The sequence below is a fragment of the Thamnophis sirtalis genome, unplaced genomic scaffold, assembly GCF_051295495.1.
Source record: "Thamnophis sirtalis isolate CommonGarterSnake01/CBP01778 unplaced genomic scaffold, rThaSir2_p1.2 scaffold_3, whole genome shotgun sequence".
In the NCBI taxonomy this organism is placed as follows: domain Eukaryota; kingdom Metazoa; phylum Chordata; class Lepidosauria; order Squamata; family Natricidae; genus Thamnophis; species Thamnophis sirtalis.
Window position 1 is genome coordinate 75,362,572 of NW_028261383.1, and position 16,832 is coordinate 75,379,403.

General features: G+C 37.1%; 2 protein-coding genes across 2 annotated transcripts in view; one reads left to right on the plus strand and one right to left on the minus strand.

Annotated features, from left to right (window-relative positions):
- The window catches only part of DNAH1 (dynein axonemal heavy chain 1), a 179,468-nt gene that overhangs the window by 141,592 nt on the left and 21,044 nt on the right, over positions 1-16,832 (plus strand). Inside the window, exons 56-60 of the mRNA XM_087709198.1 lie at positions 11,702-11,893; positions 13,493-13,660; positions 13,790-13,981; positions 14,906-15,037; positions 15,876-16,001. Of these exons, the coding sequence (XP_087565324.1) occupies positions 11,702-11,893; positions 13,493-13,660; positions 13,790-13,981; positions 14,906-15,037; positions 15,876-16,001 (810 nt within the window). The remainder of the gene's footprint in view (positions 1-11,701; positions 11,894-13,492; positions 13,661-13,789; positions 13,982-14,905; positions 15,038-15,875; positions 16,002-16,832) is intronic.
- Positions 279-6,987, minus strand: LOC148048011 (HAUS augmin-like complex subunit 3). Its single transcript, XM_087709200.1, has 4 exons — positions 4,871-6,987; positions 2,993-3,432; positions 2,271-2,487; positions 279-786 (listed from the first exon to the last, which is right to left on the minus strand). The coding sequence occupies exons 1-4, from the start codon at positions 6,080-6,082 to the stop codon at positions 571-573; spliced, it is 2,085 nt and encodes a 694-aa protein (XP_087565326.1). The 5' UTR covers positions 6,083-6,987; the 3' UTR covers positions 279-570.

The window sequence follows — 16,832 nt, forward strand, 5'->3', positions numbered from 1 at the left end:
AAAGGAGGGGAAAGAATTGAATTTGGCCTTCTTGAGAGCTAAAAAAACACATTAGTCTTTGAATTAATTGACAGCTTTTTGAAGTAAAAAAATTGAAATGGAAAATATATCAAAGGAGAGATAGATAATACCAATTCTTACAAGTATCTTTATTTCAATTCTTTAAAATATTCAGTGTTTATATACCCTATCTCAATTTCTGCACAACAAATTCAGAAGAAACCACCTGCCCCACCTCCACATGTATATATTCTACTATTCTATATTGCGGCATTGTAAGAATCCAAAAAAGAACATTATACATGGAATCCTTATACTGTACAATACTTCCCAGGTGATTTATGGTAATGGACACATTTTGTCAAATCAACTCCCAGAAAAAGGCCTCCAACTTAATAGACATTAATATATTCTTCAGAGAAGAGATGGTAAGAAGATGAAACTTTACTCTGCTAACAATGCCAGAATACTCCTCTCGGACGCTTTCCTTTCAGTTGAGGCAGAATTTTTATGAGAGCCCCTTTGAGCAAGATTTTCTTATTTTCTTGTCCGCTGATGGCTCCATTATGCTCACGAAGATACCTGTGTCTGCTTTTCAGCTTTTTCTACCATCTTCCTCAGAAGGTCTGGGTTACTGAAGAAGTAAATGTAGAGGTTGCGCTCCATCTTCTGGAAGTGGCTCTGCAGAGCTTTGCGTTTGGCCTTTATGTCGGTCTGGGTGTCCATTAGAATTTGATAGATTTTAGCTTGTGTGATGTTAAGTTGCTCCAGAGGTTCTGACAATTCCTGCAAAGAAGAGTGGTCAAAGCAAGTATGCGAAAAGCAGCATTTGATTTGTCTAATTCACATGGAAGGGGGCTTGCTATCCAAAATTCATTTAGCATCTCAAAGGGAGAAAACTTAATTATGGTAGGATAGATTGATTGTTTTCTTGGGAATTCTAGGATGTCTGTAAATATAGAGCAATTGTTGTGGCCTGTCAGCCATTGGCCCCTCCAGCTGGAGGCAGTGTGGGAGTTAGGTCCAGCATCAAGGCAATCTGAGTGCTCCAAGGGGGAAGAGGGGATGGAACTATCAGAGATAGGGACAGAGGTGGAGCCTGGGCCATCCATCAGCCCTCAGATGGAGAGTCAACAGCCCCCAGATGTGGAGGTGGCTAATGAGGAAGAGGAGAAACAGCTGGGTCTAGTGCCTGATGCATGGATGCACAGAAGGCAAAGGAGGGGAGAGCAATGGAAATCTATGGGCCGATCCTTGGGATGGAAGAGCATTGCTGCTAGCAAAGACCCACCCTAGCTCTGGGGATAAAAGGCAGGGGGCAGAGATGAATAGGTGTGGCAGACAACTACTCATCCCCCTGCTGGACAGACTTGTTAGCCTGCTGTGAGAGAGAGAGACTTTTTGCGGGGCTGCTGGCACTCTAATAAAGGGAACATTTATTTAACTACAGAGGGTTTATCATGTTTGGGAGCTGAGTCAGAATAGTAATAATGTAGTAAAAGAACAGAACTTAATATATAAAGGACAAAGACCTTTACATACTGTATATACTCAAGTATAAGCCTAGTTTTTCAGCCCACTTTTTGAGCTGAAAAAAGCCGCCTCGGCTTATACTCGAGTCAGTGAAAAATTTGCCCGAAATGGAGGAGAAAAAGGGGCGGGGCCATGCCGCTGGGTGACGCTCGTGAATGGCCCAGCGCCCCTGAGTTTCCCCTCCCTCTGTGTCAGTTTGTCGCGCAGCGTGCACCGCACCATCCCCCCTCCTCACGTTCTAATGTAATGCAGGGCTATCTTACGATTCCCCTTCCTCCCCCTCCTGCCGCTCTGCAATGATGTCCCACCTCCTCCTTGTTATGGCAAGCAGCCACATAGCGATGTCCCACCTCCTCTGGTACAGTGATCCAATGATAGGAATCACTGTGCCGTGTGTCATAGGAGGCGGGACATCATCATCACAGCGGGACATCAGCATCATGAGGTGAGTGAAGTATTTCATTGAATACACCGGTATTGTGTGATAATAATTTGTTATGCAGAGCAAATTTTTACAATGGCTACTGTATATTTAATGGGCACAGGCAGGCTGTATATGTTATTCAATGGGCAATGGCATTATTGGTATCTATTTTTATTTTTGAAATTTATCGGTAGCTGCTGCATTTCCCACCCTAGGCTTATACTCGAGTCAATAACTTTTCCAGTTTTTTTGTGGTAAAATTAGGTGCCTCGGCTTATATTCGGGTCGGCCTATACTCGAGTATATACGGTACCTGAGAATGAAGCATTAACTGATTGAAGTCACCATACATCAAACAGTTCAGTGCCTTGTTCTGGGACTCCAGTTTAAGAAACTGAGAAAATGGAGTGGCTAGCTGTACTTGAAGCATTTTGAGTTCCTGATGCAATCTTGAACCCCTGTTTGCCAAAGTCTCATACGAACGAAAAAGATGTTTCTCTTGATAGTGTTTGTCCAGCATCTCCCACAACCTGAGAGAGAAAAGGGGGCTCAAAATTAAAAGATTTAGGATTTTAATTCAAAGAATATTTAATATAAAGAACAGAGAGATGATTATATATTATTATAACCATATGTGCTAAATAGAGCTGGCACCAAACCTTAAGTCCATTTATTCCTGTTTTAAGATTGTGAAAGAATTCAGATTCCCTCAACAGTCTTCTAATTAAAATCTAAGACAATTCCAGTATTTTTCTGAAATACAAAGAGTTGGTTTATTGATGTGACTATCCTAGATATTTTATTCTATTGAAACTCTTCTCCCATTCTGCCTCAATATTCCCTCTCTTCCCATTAAATTCTCTTCCGTAAAAGGGATGAAATTGTTCTCAAGGATGGTGTTTGTTTCAGATTTAGTCAAATATTATTGAATTTTCCCAAACAATCCAAACCAAGAAAACCTTTCTTCATTTCTACTAACTATTAGGCACTTGTAATTCAATAAAGTTCCACTGCCATTCCGCCACCATTCATTACCGTAAGGTAGTGAGATCACTTGGATCTATCAAAATCCGTGGACATTGCTTAATGGAAAATCTTGACTCCTCGAAGCAGGATTGCCATTCTTCTGACTTAGACTGAGACTCTTTCAGGACAGTCATCAGTCCCTCCAGCTTAGTTCCAGTCCATTGCAAATTATTTGTCTTCAACATCAGCAAGAGACTCATCACCTCAAAGTGGCTGAGCTGGCTCAATAGCTGGTCAATAGCTTCCTCTTGTATATGTTCAAGATACTCAAGTTTCATGTCTTCCAAGTCTAGTTCTCCATTTATTATTGGCAAACGAAAAAGGCGGGCAATGCCTTGAAGCAAGCCCATGAGAAATTGGCTGGTTTTATCTACCTCACTTTGGAGACTGCATAACTGTGCTTGGCATCTAGGCACCCGAAAACCTAACTCACTTTTCGCTTCCTTCATCTGGAAAACAACAAAGTATTAAATTTTTTACAGGCAAGGTTACGGCTTCACATTTGTCTATCAGTTTTACTGCAAAGTACAAAATTATATTCTGATACCCTCAAAAAATATTACACAAACAGTAACATTTATGGTTTGCAAAGACAGCTTGGGAATCTAATAAAAAAAGACTCATGGGAATTACGGCAAGATGTTCCCTGTACATCTCAAATTTCTGACCTTAAAACAATTTATTTGTAAATGGAAAATTGCCAAAGACTTTCAACATAGTCTCAATTGACTTAAGAAAAAGAAACATTTAAAAATGCAGAAGGAAATTGAAATGAAACATCAGGAGGTTTAGATCTTTTTTATAACAGTTGGAGGTTGCTACAAAGAATAATGAAAATTCAGTTAGTGTGCACAGCATATGTCAAGAGAACTACAGCAAAATTTAAGAGACCACCTAACAAAACTAACAAAAAATGTTAAGAAAGTTAGTAGAGAAAGGAAGGAATAATGCCCTGAAGAATGTGTTTAAAAATTGCTTAAAAAATAAGTAGACAATAACAGATTCAGAATTATTTTGAGGAGTATATTGTGAATAATATTAGAGCCAATTATATTTTTTTTTAAAGAATATTAAGCCAGAAAGGTTGCTAGGTAGAAATTGATGGAAGGAACATTACGGGATACTAAGGTGATTGCAGAGAAGGTTTTGGCTTAGAAGAATAGGCAGGTGAGAGAAGGTATATAAAATTAGCTGTGATTTTAAGAAAGTAGGTTGAAAGTAGGACTTGCTTTTTTCAACATAGGTAATATAAGATTCAGGACTGATAAAGTCTTTTTAATAAACTGGCATTTGTGTCAAAATATGCAGCAATAGCCACTAGTTTGTACAACTTTAAAATAATTACATAAATTCATGCACAATAAGGTAGTTGATGGCTACTAGCAATAATGGTAAAGCATATAAAATAAAGCTTATTAATAGCAGCTGCTAGAGTGGCAGGGCAAAACACTATTGGACTTTTGTCCTGCTGTGGGCTTTTCATAGGCATCTGAATGTCTGAAAGAGCCGAGGTGGCGCAGTGGGTAGAGTGCAGTACTGCAGGCCACTTCAGCTGACTGCTAGTTCAGCAGTTCAGTGGTTCAAATCTCACCGGCTCAGGGTTGACTCAGCCTTCCATCCTTCCGAGGTGGGTAAAATGAGGACCCAGATTGTTGTTGGGGGCAATATGCTGACTCTGTAAAACCGCTTAGAGAGGCCTGAAAGGCCTATGAAGCGGTATATAAGTCTACTGCTATTGCTATTGAATGGCCATTATAGAAATGAAAGGTTAGAACAGATTGACTTTGGATCTGCTCCTTATGTTAAGTAGAGTAAATGACCAAATAGGATCAATACCAAAAAAGGAAAAGAAAGGGCTGTTTACTGATACCCAAAGGCTTAACCTACCTTATTCTCCTTAGTGACTTTTAAAACTTTTTCTGCCCATTGCAAGGCGGATGAAATTCCTTTAATTCTTGCAGTGGTCACGACTGTATTTGTTTTGTTCCACATGTATGTTAACTCCATGTGTCCCAGTTCTTCCCTATAACTTTCCATGTTTTTAGGGTGCTTTGTTTGGCCAATTTCTGTCTGTGTCTTGAGCCCTTTTTGAGAGAAATCTTGAACAGGTAGGCCTTCAGTCTTCAAATAATCTGCTTTCAGTTGATCTGATTTTCGTAGCAAATCTTTCTGTTTAAATTCTGGCTTATTCTTGCTGGGCAGTTGTTCTTGATAGAGAATTTGGTCCTTCAAAACTCCCAGGGTTGTTTTGTGATTATCAGGATTCTCAACACAAACTAAGGTCATGTCTTCTGGTTGCAGTTGTTGAATTGTAGATTCTGAAGATAGCTGTTCTGTAATATCTCTTTGGCTCTTTTCCCCCAACATTGTTTGATCATTCTCCATATCATTGATAATACTTGTCACAACATTTGGAAACAATCTCAAAAAAGCTTTTGTGAAATTTTCTTCTGTTTCCAGATAATGCTCTAGATCTCTTGACAAAGTGAGTTGCTCATACCCAGGTTCCTGGTGCCAGTGTACTAGCTTTCCTGTTATCTGACGCACTTCACTGAGGATGTCGTTGTTTTGAAAATTCTCTAGCTCAAGCTTTAGATGCATCTTCTTTAGTTCACTGTTTAATCTTTCTTTTTCGTCTGCTAAATGGCAGCCATTTTGCTTTAAACTGGCTACACAAATCTGAAGCTTGTTGCGTCGCATTTTTTTACATGCACACTGCTTCTTCAGCATCTTCATCTCTTGTTCAAGTAACTCAATGGGTGGGGCTTCATTTTCTTGTAGCTCACTGTTCAGCTGAAAAGACTGGCTACAGGTTCTCAAGACCTCCTCCAATGCTTCGCCTTCTAAGATGGGCTTCCCAGAAATTACCAGTTTCTCATAGTCCTCTAGTTCTGTAGTAGTCAGCATATTCTCTTCTCCCACTGTGTTGCAGAACCACTCCAGAAAGTGTTCTGTCTCGGGACAGTCAAAGAGCCAGTCAAAGTCCTTGGCATCAAGAGTAGTTGCCTTGGGATAAATAGTTTTCAACACCTCTACAAACTCTTTTCCTCTGTCAATGTCCTCCATCAAGAAAGCTCTGGAGCGTCTCCTTGTGAACATGTTTGGATTGTTCCTCTAACCCTGAGGGAAATATTCAAAGATTGTTTCATTTGATGAAGAGTATGTGTTACATGTACAATATAGCTGAGAAATTGTAGCACTTATCACCTCTAAGTACTGTAGAAATCTTTCCAGAAAATACCAAAATAACTAGGATTTTTGTTGCATTATATAAACAATACATTGTCTTTGAAAATATGGACAATGTTCTCATTCCTCTTAGAAACCAGATGGGCTAAGTAAGGTTTTCATGGCCAGGTAAACTCGGGAGTCTTATGCAAATGTTTTTTTTCTATCCTGATCTTAGCTTAAAGATTGGAGGAGGAATGTTTAGAAAATAGAGCTCTTACAAAAAGAATAGAAAATGACGCTTCTTTGCATGTTAATTCTAATAGCAACTCAGGTTTTGTGATATAAAACAGTCATCCATAATATTTTCCAATTACACTCTTCTTCCTACACTGAGTAGACATGATAATAACAAAATTACAGATAGTAGTACATTGCTATCCCTTTTTAAATCTCACCTCTACAACCACAGAATTTAGGTTATTACTTTCTTTTTAAAACACAGGTTGCAGTTCTTTGACATGGTGTATAAGATTACAGAGCACCATCAGTACTGGTTAATCAATCAGAAAAACAGGTTCACATATTTCTGGTCTGTAGGCTTGCTTCTGCTAATATAACTCTACTGATTAAGATAAAGCTTTTACCTGACATATAGTGATGTTGTGTCTGGTTTGTTCTTTTTTGTTTTTTACTCTGCCAAATTGTCCTTGCTTAAGTTAGCTATAAAGGTCATCTGAAAAAATGGCAACCAAGCCTCTATCAAGCCTATTTAATCTTTTTCTTATATTTTACTTCACTTAGAGTAAACAGATACCAAAAGTACAAGGCTTCTACTCTTGTGCATAAGGAGGACTTTGTATAGATGAACCCTATCATGCTGAAGATTTCCTCCTCCACGTGCCTCCTAATAATTCAAAAATACTATATACTTTTGAGCTCAGTCACACTGATTCCAGTTAAAAAGGTAAAGGTTCCCCTTGCACATATGTGCTAGTCATTCCCGACTCTAGGGGGCGGTGCTCATCTCCGTTTCAAAGCTGAAGAGCCAGCGTTGTCTGAAGAAGTTTCCGTGGTCATGTGACTGGCATGACTAAATGCCAAAGGCGCACGGAATGGTGTTACCTTCCCTCCAAAGGTAGTTCCTATTTTTCTACTTGCATTTTTACATGCTTTCGAACTGCTAGGCTGGCGGGACCTGGAACAAGTAACAGGAGCTAACTCCATTATGCGGCATTAGGGATTCGAACTTCTGAACGTCCGACCTTTCTGATTAAAAAGTTCAGCGTCTTCGCCACTGAGCCACTGCGTCCTTTTTCCAGTTACAAAAACCCTAATATTCTACATTGATAAACTGTTTCCCTCTCTCTCCTTTTGGAACACAATTCAGTTTTAATATGTTTAGGATTTAATGCTGCAATGCTTAAGTCACTAGGTAGATTGTACCATTGCATTCAAAATATTCTCAGAATTATATTCCCTGTGTGTTTTATACAAACACACAACTCTTAGTAACCACTGACAAATGCTGGACACATCTTTATATTATCATTTAGATGGTTTTATCTAGGTGAGCCTGTGCTTATACTTGCACTTTTATTTGAACATTAATCTTGCTGAACATACTGTAGCAAGGCTTTAATAAAAAGACACAAATTGACCTTGTATGACTCTTACATATGTGCACTCCTACTGGTAACTTAAATTAACAATTTCAATCACAAATCTTCTCTCATGCAGTATAAGTCTAATGTTGGTTACCTGCAAATACAAAACCAGCATATCAAAGAAAAACATTTTGTCCCTTTAATTGTTAGATAGTTACCATTTACTGATTTGTCTTCTTGTAAGACAATTGTAGTCCTGATATTTTAATTTGATTTTCTTGAATTATAGGGAGGGGGGAACCTGTCTTACCCTCAAACTTAAGCAAGCAGCATCTCAGTCTGATTATAAAATATACCACAGGTGTATTATGGGGCAGAAAGATTATTTTTATTATTCTAATTTGTTTGACCCCCTCCAAATAAGAGGTAGTGAACTAATCTAAATCCTTTTGGTTAATAAGACTTAGAAAGGATCAGCCTTCTTCATAGGGATGTGGCCTTCCAAATGGTTTTGAACTTCAGCTCCCAAAGTCCCTCACTAGTGACCATGCTGCCAGCATCAACAGCCAAGTATGGTCCAACATTTGAAGTCCCCCAGTTCTTCTCCTTACAGTAAAGAAAGCCTCATTTTGTGCATTCCATAAACAGTTTGTTATTTCTATGCAGTGGTTAGACTGATCATTTCCCTGTGTTGAATTTCCCCATATTTATCTTTGAAGGACAAATATTGTGAAATCAAATTATATCTTTTAAATAGGGAACAAATAAGTTTCTTGGAGAAATGCAGACTGGCAGACTTCACATGTATTTTATGCACACAAATCCTAAAGAAAATAAATGCCATCAATTCTAATAAAATTGTCATTTGCGTAATTGCTTACCCAAGAGTAAAATTTAATATATTGCAGCATTTTATATCTTCTGATGGGCTTATTTGATCTTCATTTCTTTTTAAAAACAAAAACATTGTATATACAGTCTCTGCATTATTAGGCTTGAGTTTGTCTCCCTGTCACCATCCACCTGTACTTCACTTCTGCAGCTTTCTCCTTTGCAAAACAAGGTCACTCAGGACCCAGAAGCTTCAGGCACTTCCCTATTCATCCTTTGTAGTCCAGTAGTCCTGTATGGGTGGGGCCCAAATTATTTACTTTTTACTCTTTATTTGAGGCCAAGTTGGGGGAGGCGAACATAATGTAAAGAAGCAAAATACACGAGAAGCCAAAAAACCTTGCAAAGGCTTAAGATACCCTTTTTTTCCTGGTAAGCATCAATGTTTGTTTGTTTGTTTGTTTTTGGAGAAATTAAGCTTTCTCCAAAAAAAAACAGAAAAATGAAAACAAAAGATGTTTTCATTAGTCATGATCCCAGAATTCTTCAGAATTGCAGAAAATGTTTGTTTTCCTTTATTCCATTCAGGCATACAATTGTTTCTAATGTTCTAATCTAGATTGCTTGGCCAATTATTGTTCGGTTTTCTTATTCACAAATTCTATCCAACAGTTCTTGAAATTTTTCCCTTTTGGCTTCTGCCTTTTATTTTCCACTAAAATTGCCTAGCTCAAATAATGAACTTTTTCTCTCCTGCCAAAATTGTTAATTATAGAGTCTTCATTTTTCTCCATTTTTGTGCCTCTCTTTAATAATCATTGTTATCTGCTTTAATCCATTTTCATGTTTCAATCTTCCTAACTATCTTTAACTTCTCTTGTTTACAGTTCTTTCCAAATGTATCAAGACTATAACTTCCAAGTTTCAGCCATAAAAATCAAGATCCATGCTGGCTGAAGGCATTAGGCTAGGGAAAGCTGTCTAAAGAAACCCTTTTCTTTATATTTTCTTCTGTGTTCAAATCCCTCTAAAGTTCTATTCTTGACTATTTTCTCCCTTTACCCATTGTAGAGAAAGGACAGTATCAACAAAGCTGTTCAAATGTTCAACTATGACTTGTACCGGTTCCAGCCAATATAGCTAAGGGTGTGGAAATGTGTAGTCCATCAATACTCAAGAGAGGATTTGTTGTCCATTATTCTTTTAGAGCAAAGAGATTGAATTAGGCCTATCTAGTTAAAATTTGCTTCACTCATCTAATCTCACATTTGCAACTGCCTTTCTGATATTTGCATTCAGATGCTTTATTGTGATTCAAACTTTGTATATCCAAGAATTTATCATCATTTCTCTCCCAAATTCACCATTAAGAAAGTTTCTTGGTGGATACTTTTATACATATCCATTAATGATTTTTTTTTTTTGTGTAAAGTCCATAGAATATATTTGGCTAAATTAAGATAATAATGTTCGGTATTTTAAATTTAATTTTCAGTTGCATCATTGGGTTTTTATTCTAACGTCTTTCCCTTTCTTCTTCTTTTTTTTCTTTTTTCTTTTTTTGGAATATGATCATTAATTTTCTCTTCTGGTTCATTGGAAGAAAAGTATGTAACATCTTTGAAATCCTGGCAAGACATAGATACTAAACTGGGATCTTTACATCCTGTTTTGAAAACTGCTAGGCATATTTGGATATTAATAAAGTCTTATGGTTTCATCCCAGGTCATATAGTGGAGGGGGCATGAATATTTTTAAATCAGTTGATCTAAACCACTTCTTTTAAAAATTTTGAGAGACTGAGTTTGCTATACAAGTTAGAATCAAACATTTATCCTAGAAACTTTAGCAGTCTTTGAGATACATGAAATTTTGACTTCCTTAAAAGATGCAGCATTTGAATAGAAACTAACAATTCAGTTTTATACAGTATTAAAAAGTAAATTGAAAGTCACTATTACTTATATATTTCGTTACTTGAATTAAGAATTAGAATATTATAGAATCAATAGAACTAGTTGTTAAAAATGTGAAAAATACTTATGATGTAAAAATACATTTATTTCATCAGACAATTATTTCCTATTTATTGGACCCCTTCAAATAATGTTTAAAAAGGAGTGAACATTAGATTTGAAGAGCCGAGGTGGCGCAGTGGTTAGGGTGCAGTACTGCAGACCACTTCAGCTGACTGTTATCTGCAGTTCAGCGGTTCTAATCTCACCGGCTCAAGGTTGACTCAGCCTTCCATCCTTCCGAGGTGGGTGAAATGAGGACCCAGACTGTGGGGGCGATATGCTGACTCTGTAAACCGCTTAGAGAGGGCTGAAAGCCCTATGAAACGGTATATAAGTCTAACTGCTATTGCTATTGCTATTATGTTGGTACTGTAGGAAATATTATTTAACTCATATAACTCAGTCTGTTGTATTACAGCTTAAAGATCTCAATGTGATAATAAATTATAGCCCTAAAATATGAAATTCCTCATTTCCTTGAAGAACTTTGGTTCTACCAATCCCGGGATGTGGTAAAGTGGATAATTCTACATAACTGGAAAAAATTACTCTCTTGATTTTAATGTGAATATGAGTTTAATATCTGTTTTTGAAAGTCTATGTTCTAAAACTGAGAAAATTACACAATATTGTCTATATGATCTTAGTTTAATGACACAATTGGGTTAATTGAGCTTTTTTCTGTTAATTGTTCTCTTTTTTAAAACTTTATTTTAAGCATTATATTCACCATATAGACACTCTTTTTTTGTTGATGGCAATACATTTTTGTACTTTATTTAAAATAGATGTTAAAACCAAAAAAAAAAAAATAACTAGGCAATTTGACCTACTTTCCTCTTCTTTGTATTTCTAAGTTATAAATCTTTTGGGGCATGGATTTACCTTTCCATCACTGTTTGCAGACAGCATAATTAGCACTTTTCATATAGGTGTTCATTTAGATTGATATTAGAGACCAATCACTAAATCTTATGCAAACATAACTCTACCATTGTTTTATTGAGTTGGGGATAATTATCAATCTGCTAGAGATAGGACATTAATCTGAACTACTTTTTAAAATATTTCATTGTAAAATATTTCCAATTAGGTGCGAGCAATGCAGCGCCCTCCACTTGGAGTGAAATTGGTGATAGAAGCTGTTTGTATTATGAAGGGAGTCAAGCCCAAAAAAATAGCAGGCGAGAAGCCAGGTACTAAGATAGATGACTACTGGGAGCCTGGCAAAGGTCTTCTTCAGGACCCAGGGAAGTTTCTTGAAAGTTTATTTAAATACGATAAGGTAAGTACTTGAAAGGTGTTTATTCTTACTCACCCACAGACACATGCACATTTGTTTCCAAGGTCTCTTACCTTTCAGGGACCAACAGTATTTTTTCTGTCTCGGTTGCTAAACTTGCTCCTGATCTGCAAGAAACATCAGGTGAAGCCTTTTATGGCAATCGGTACTAATCCATGCTACCTCCTGATAGCTGTAGGTGGAGCTGTTGTTATAAGCAGAAGAGCAGAATTATGTTTAAAACACACACACAAATAGTTTGGTAACTTTAAGCATCTGGGTAACCATGGAATTTAAAATGGTCAATTTGTATGTATGTATGTTACTTAATTTTTTAACCCTGTGTCTTTTACATATGGATGGCTATTGTTATTTATCCCAAATAAAAATGCCAGCAAAATCTGTGGGAATCAATAACTTAATACAATACAATACAATAGCAGAGTTGGAAGGGACCTTGGAGGTCTTCTAGTCCAACCCCCTGCCTAGGCAGGAAACCCTACATAATTTCAGACAGATGGCTATCCAACATCTTCCTAAAGACTTCCAGTGTTGGGACTTTCACAACTTCTGGAGGCAAGCTGTTCCACTGATTAATTGTTCTAACTGTCAGGAAATTTCTCCTCAGTTTTAAGTTGCTTCTTTCCTTGATTAGTTTCCACCCATTGCTTCTTGTCCTGCCCTCAGGTGCTTTGGAGAACAGTTTGACTCCCTCTTCTTTGTGGCAACCCCTGATAAATGGGAACACTGCTATCATGTCTCCCCTAGTCCTTCTTTTCATTAAACTAGACATACCCAGTTCCTGCAACCATTCCTCATATGTTTTAGTCTCCAGTCCCCTAATCATCTTTGTTGCTCTTCTCTGCACTCTTTCTAGAGTCTCCACATCTTTTTTACATCGTGGCGACCCAAACTGAATTTACACTGCTTGCACAACTTACACTGCTAAACTAAAAATAAAATGGGGGGGGGGGGGAGGTAAGGATTGCAAGCCCTTTTGCCCACAATTTAGATTGGAATTCAAGTTGAAATGCCTCTCTTCCAGGACACAAACCTCTACCTGATACTTTTGCAGAGATGCAGAAATCTCACTGCATTATTTTCTCATGGTCATATGCAATCCTGAAATGACATATAGTATAGTTCATCCAACTCTAGAAATTAAATTATATTTTCTTGTTTATGCTTAACAAATGTAGTTTTGTAAGTATGGCTTATGATTCAGTGTGTTTAAAATTAGACAATTGGAACAGCCTGCAGCCTGGAATCATGGGTGCTCCAGTTTTTTCAGACTGTTGGACAACCATTTGTTTGGGACAGTCTTAGGATTCCTGTTCTGGTTTAGAGAGTTGGGCTAGAAGACCTCCAAGGTCTCTTCCCCATTACTGTGATTTTATTACATAATCCATGATTGTAACTTTGTGATTATGTCTTAGGAACTATTACCTTAGCTTGGCTTCAAGTGGAAAAGAATAATACAACAAACTGTTCCTCTGATACAGCTAATGTATTTTTTATCATAAAACCTTGCACTGTTTCTCCTGAGCATTCATATCTTCCTTCTACCAGCATTCATAAGCATTTTTAAAAAAATCATTTCAGGATAATATTGCGGATACTGTGATCAAGTTTATCCAACCATATATTGACAGTGAAGAATTTCAGCCGGCAGTTGTAGCTAAAGTCTCCAAAGCCTGCACGTCAATCTGCCAGTGGGTCAGGGCTATGCATAAGTACCACTTCGTGGCAAAAGCTGTGGAGCCAAAGCGCGTAAGAATTATTGCTGTGCTTTTTTCAAAATCATGTACTAGATACCTATGCCCTCTTTCTATGCTTTATGATCTTTTTAAAAAGTGTTTGAGAAGCACTTGGTGTTCACAATTATTTCTATTTCCATAGCAAGCTCTGAGGGAAGCTGAAGAAGATTTGCAAGCCACACAGAAAGTCCTGGATGAAGCCAAGGAACATCTCCGAGAAGTGGAAGATGGCATTGCCAATCTTCAGGCTAAGTACAAAGGCACTTTATCCACAAAAGAGGAACTGGAGATGAAGTGTGATCAATGTGAACAGAGATTGAACCGAGCTGACAAAGTAAGCATAAATCAAGTAATAAAATAAACTCAACAAATTAAGTCAAATAAATTTTTAGCTTCCAGTTTAAGTGCAAAGATGACTAAAAGATTGCGCTGCGGAAACCCAAGCTTGATTTTTATAGCTAAGTTCAACTATAATTGATCTCCCAAGCTGAGCTTATTTTTAAACAGGCCATCTATGCAGGATTGAAATGGTGGCACTTTTTAAAAAAAAAAAATCTCCAGATAAGTGCAATGATAAATTTACTCATTTGGACTATTTGGGCACTGGGATAATCCTTCTTATCACAAGCAACTATAAAAACAAAGGAGCAGATACCAGTAGACTGTATGTATGTATGTATGTATGTATGTATGTATGTATGTATGTATGTATGTATGTATATATGTATGTATATATGTATGTAAATTTAAATAAATAATTGGGAAATGTTCTGAACCACTGGGAGTATGATAGTTGGCATACTGGCAAACTGATTCCACAATCTTGAATTGTGATTTAGTTGAGATGGCTTAGAATCCAGCCAGCATGTACATAAGGCAGGGCAGCTTAATGGTGCCATGCAGAAGGACCCAATAGCGAACACTAGGACACTAGGATTTTCTATCCCTTTTTTACTGTTTTAAATAGCATGATTGTCTTCCTACAAATTCTCTTTCCTTAAAACTGTTACATTGGGAAAAGTAATAAAATTGTCTCTTTCCACCAAAATATATGTTGGCCAGGAAAGGTTTTCTACTTCCAATTTACAGTTATTTTATTAGTTTAATCATGTGTGAGATTCAAGCCTAATGTTTCATGTTAAATGTATTTTTTTTTAAAGTTCATGTGTTGCCTTCTTGCATTTCCTATTAGAGTTTTCTGCTAGGAGAAGATCTAAGGAAGAAGCAAACTAACATATTGTATATCTGTTGTGTTTAGCTAATTAATGGTCTGGCTGATGAAAGAATACGTTGGCAGGAAACAGTCCAGAAACTAGATTATATGATCAACAACATTGTAGGCGATGTTTTAGTTTCCTCTGGCTTCATTGCATATTTAGGACCATTTACGGTGAGTAAGAAAAATGTCTTCTTTTCCACAATATTTGAGCTTGATATTGAATAAAGGCTGCTCCTACAGCTGTATACCAGGTCAATATATTTGCTGTCTAAACATTTCAAGAGAATTATACTGTAGACACTTGGACACATATGAGTCTTTTCTTACACAGTCGCCCAGGAAGCAAGCCTTTCCACCCAAAATGGCTTCCTACTCTTATACTGAGATAGGCAAATAAATTTAGCAAACAAACAAACAAACAAATAATCAGCTCCACTAAAAGCAAAGTATTTCCTCCTTACCTTTCTCCTTCAATTGCACTATTTTCAGAACTACACAGATATACAAAATTGTTGTTGTTACCCAAGTAATTTTCATAGATTAATAACTCCTTTTATTGAAAAGCGGGGATCCATTGTTTACTCTTATCCACGTCAGGCCTATATTGTTGTTAGATCCAGGCTTGTTGTTAAATTGATCTAAATTAGAATTAACTACAGTTGGTAGTACTAAGAGGAAGTGCACACACAGTTCAAACTGTGTTTTTTAATCATGCTTTGGAAATTGATGAGCTATAAATGCAGAGTTGAGCTTATGTTTATAAGAAAATCTGAATGCAAAAGGGAGTATGTGAAAGCATAATCTATAGCATTTGAACGGAATCTTCTTATGAAGCTTCTTAAAATAGTCATTCCCTACTGAAATTATTATATGTTCTAAAACAGATATGCATATTGACATCAAACCTCAACTTCAACATCAAGAGTTGGTTACAAGTAGCTGGGGAAAAAATAATTTAATTAAGCATACTGATAATTTCATGTTAATAGTTCAATATTTTCCTTTGTAGGGTCAATATCGCATATCGCTTTGTGACGAATGGATAAGCCGGCTGGAGTTACATAAGGTTCCACACACAAAAGAACCAAATTTCATAGCTACACTTGGAGACCCAGTGAAAATCCGATCATGGCAGGTAATCTTAATATGAATACCAGCTAGTTTTGCCAAATAGCAAAGCTTTGAATTGCTATGCATTTTTTAAGGCATGTGAATCAGTGGTGGGATTCTTTTTTTTTTTACTACTGGTTCTGTGGGTGTGGATTGATGGGCATTGCATGGCTTGGTGGGCGTGGTGTAGTTTGGTGGGCGTGGCAGGGGAAGGATACTGCAAAATCTTTATTCTCTCCCCAATCCAGGGGACGGTTATGGCAAAATCCCCATTCCCTCCTGATCAGCTGGGACTCAGGAGACAGAGAATAGATGGGGCGGGGTCAGTCAGAGGTGGTATTTACCGGTTCTCCAAACTACTCAAAATTTCAGTTACTGGTTCTCCAGAACTGGTCATAACCTGATGAATACTACCTCTGATGTGAATCCTAGAGAGTGATCATACAAAAGAACAATTCAGGGATATTTTAAGAAGTTTTGGGAATTTTATACTTTCTACTTAATTGAAAATATTGAAGAAATTACACTGAGAAGCCGTATTTATGTTGATGCCCTCAGTTATTTGGTATTGTGATTTCCATACCTTCTAGATTTGATGAATCCTTATGTACAAAAAATCTCCAATATGGTTTGCTTGGACTTGATCAAGAATAGATCAAAACAAGGAAATAAATTATATTTGGACCATCATAAACCTAAATTATTCATTTTATTGAAAAGATTTTAAGATTAGTTAAGAGATCAGTCTCTCTGTAATATGGACCATTGCAGTATTTCTGGAAAATATGGATGCCTTTTCCTTTGATATACTGTATACTCAAAGCTCTACTGACTCCTGTCATTCAAGTGGACCAGC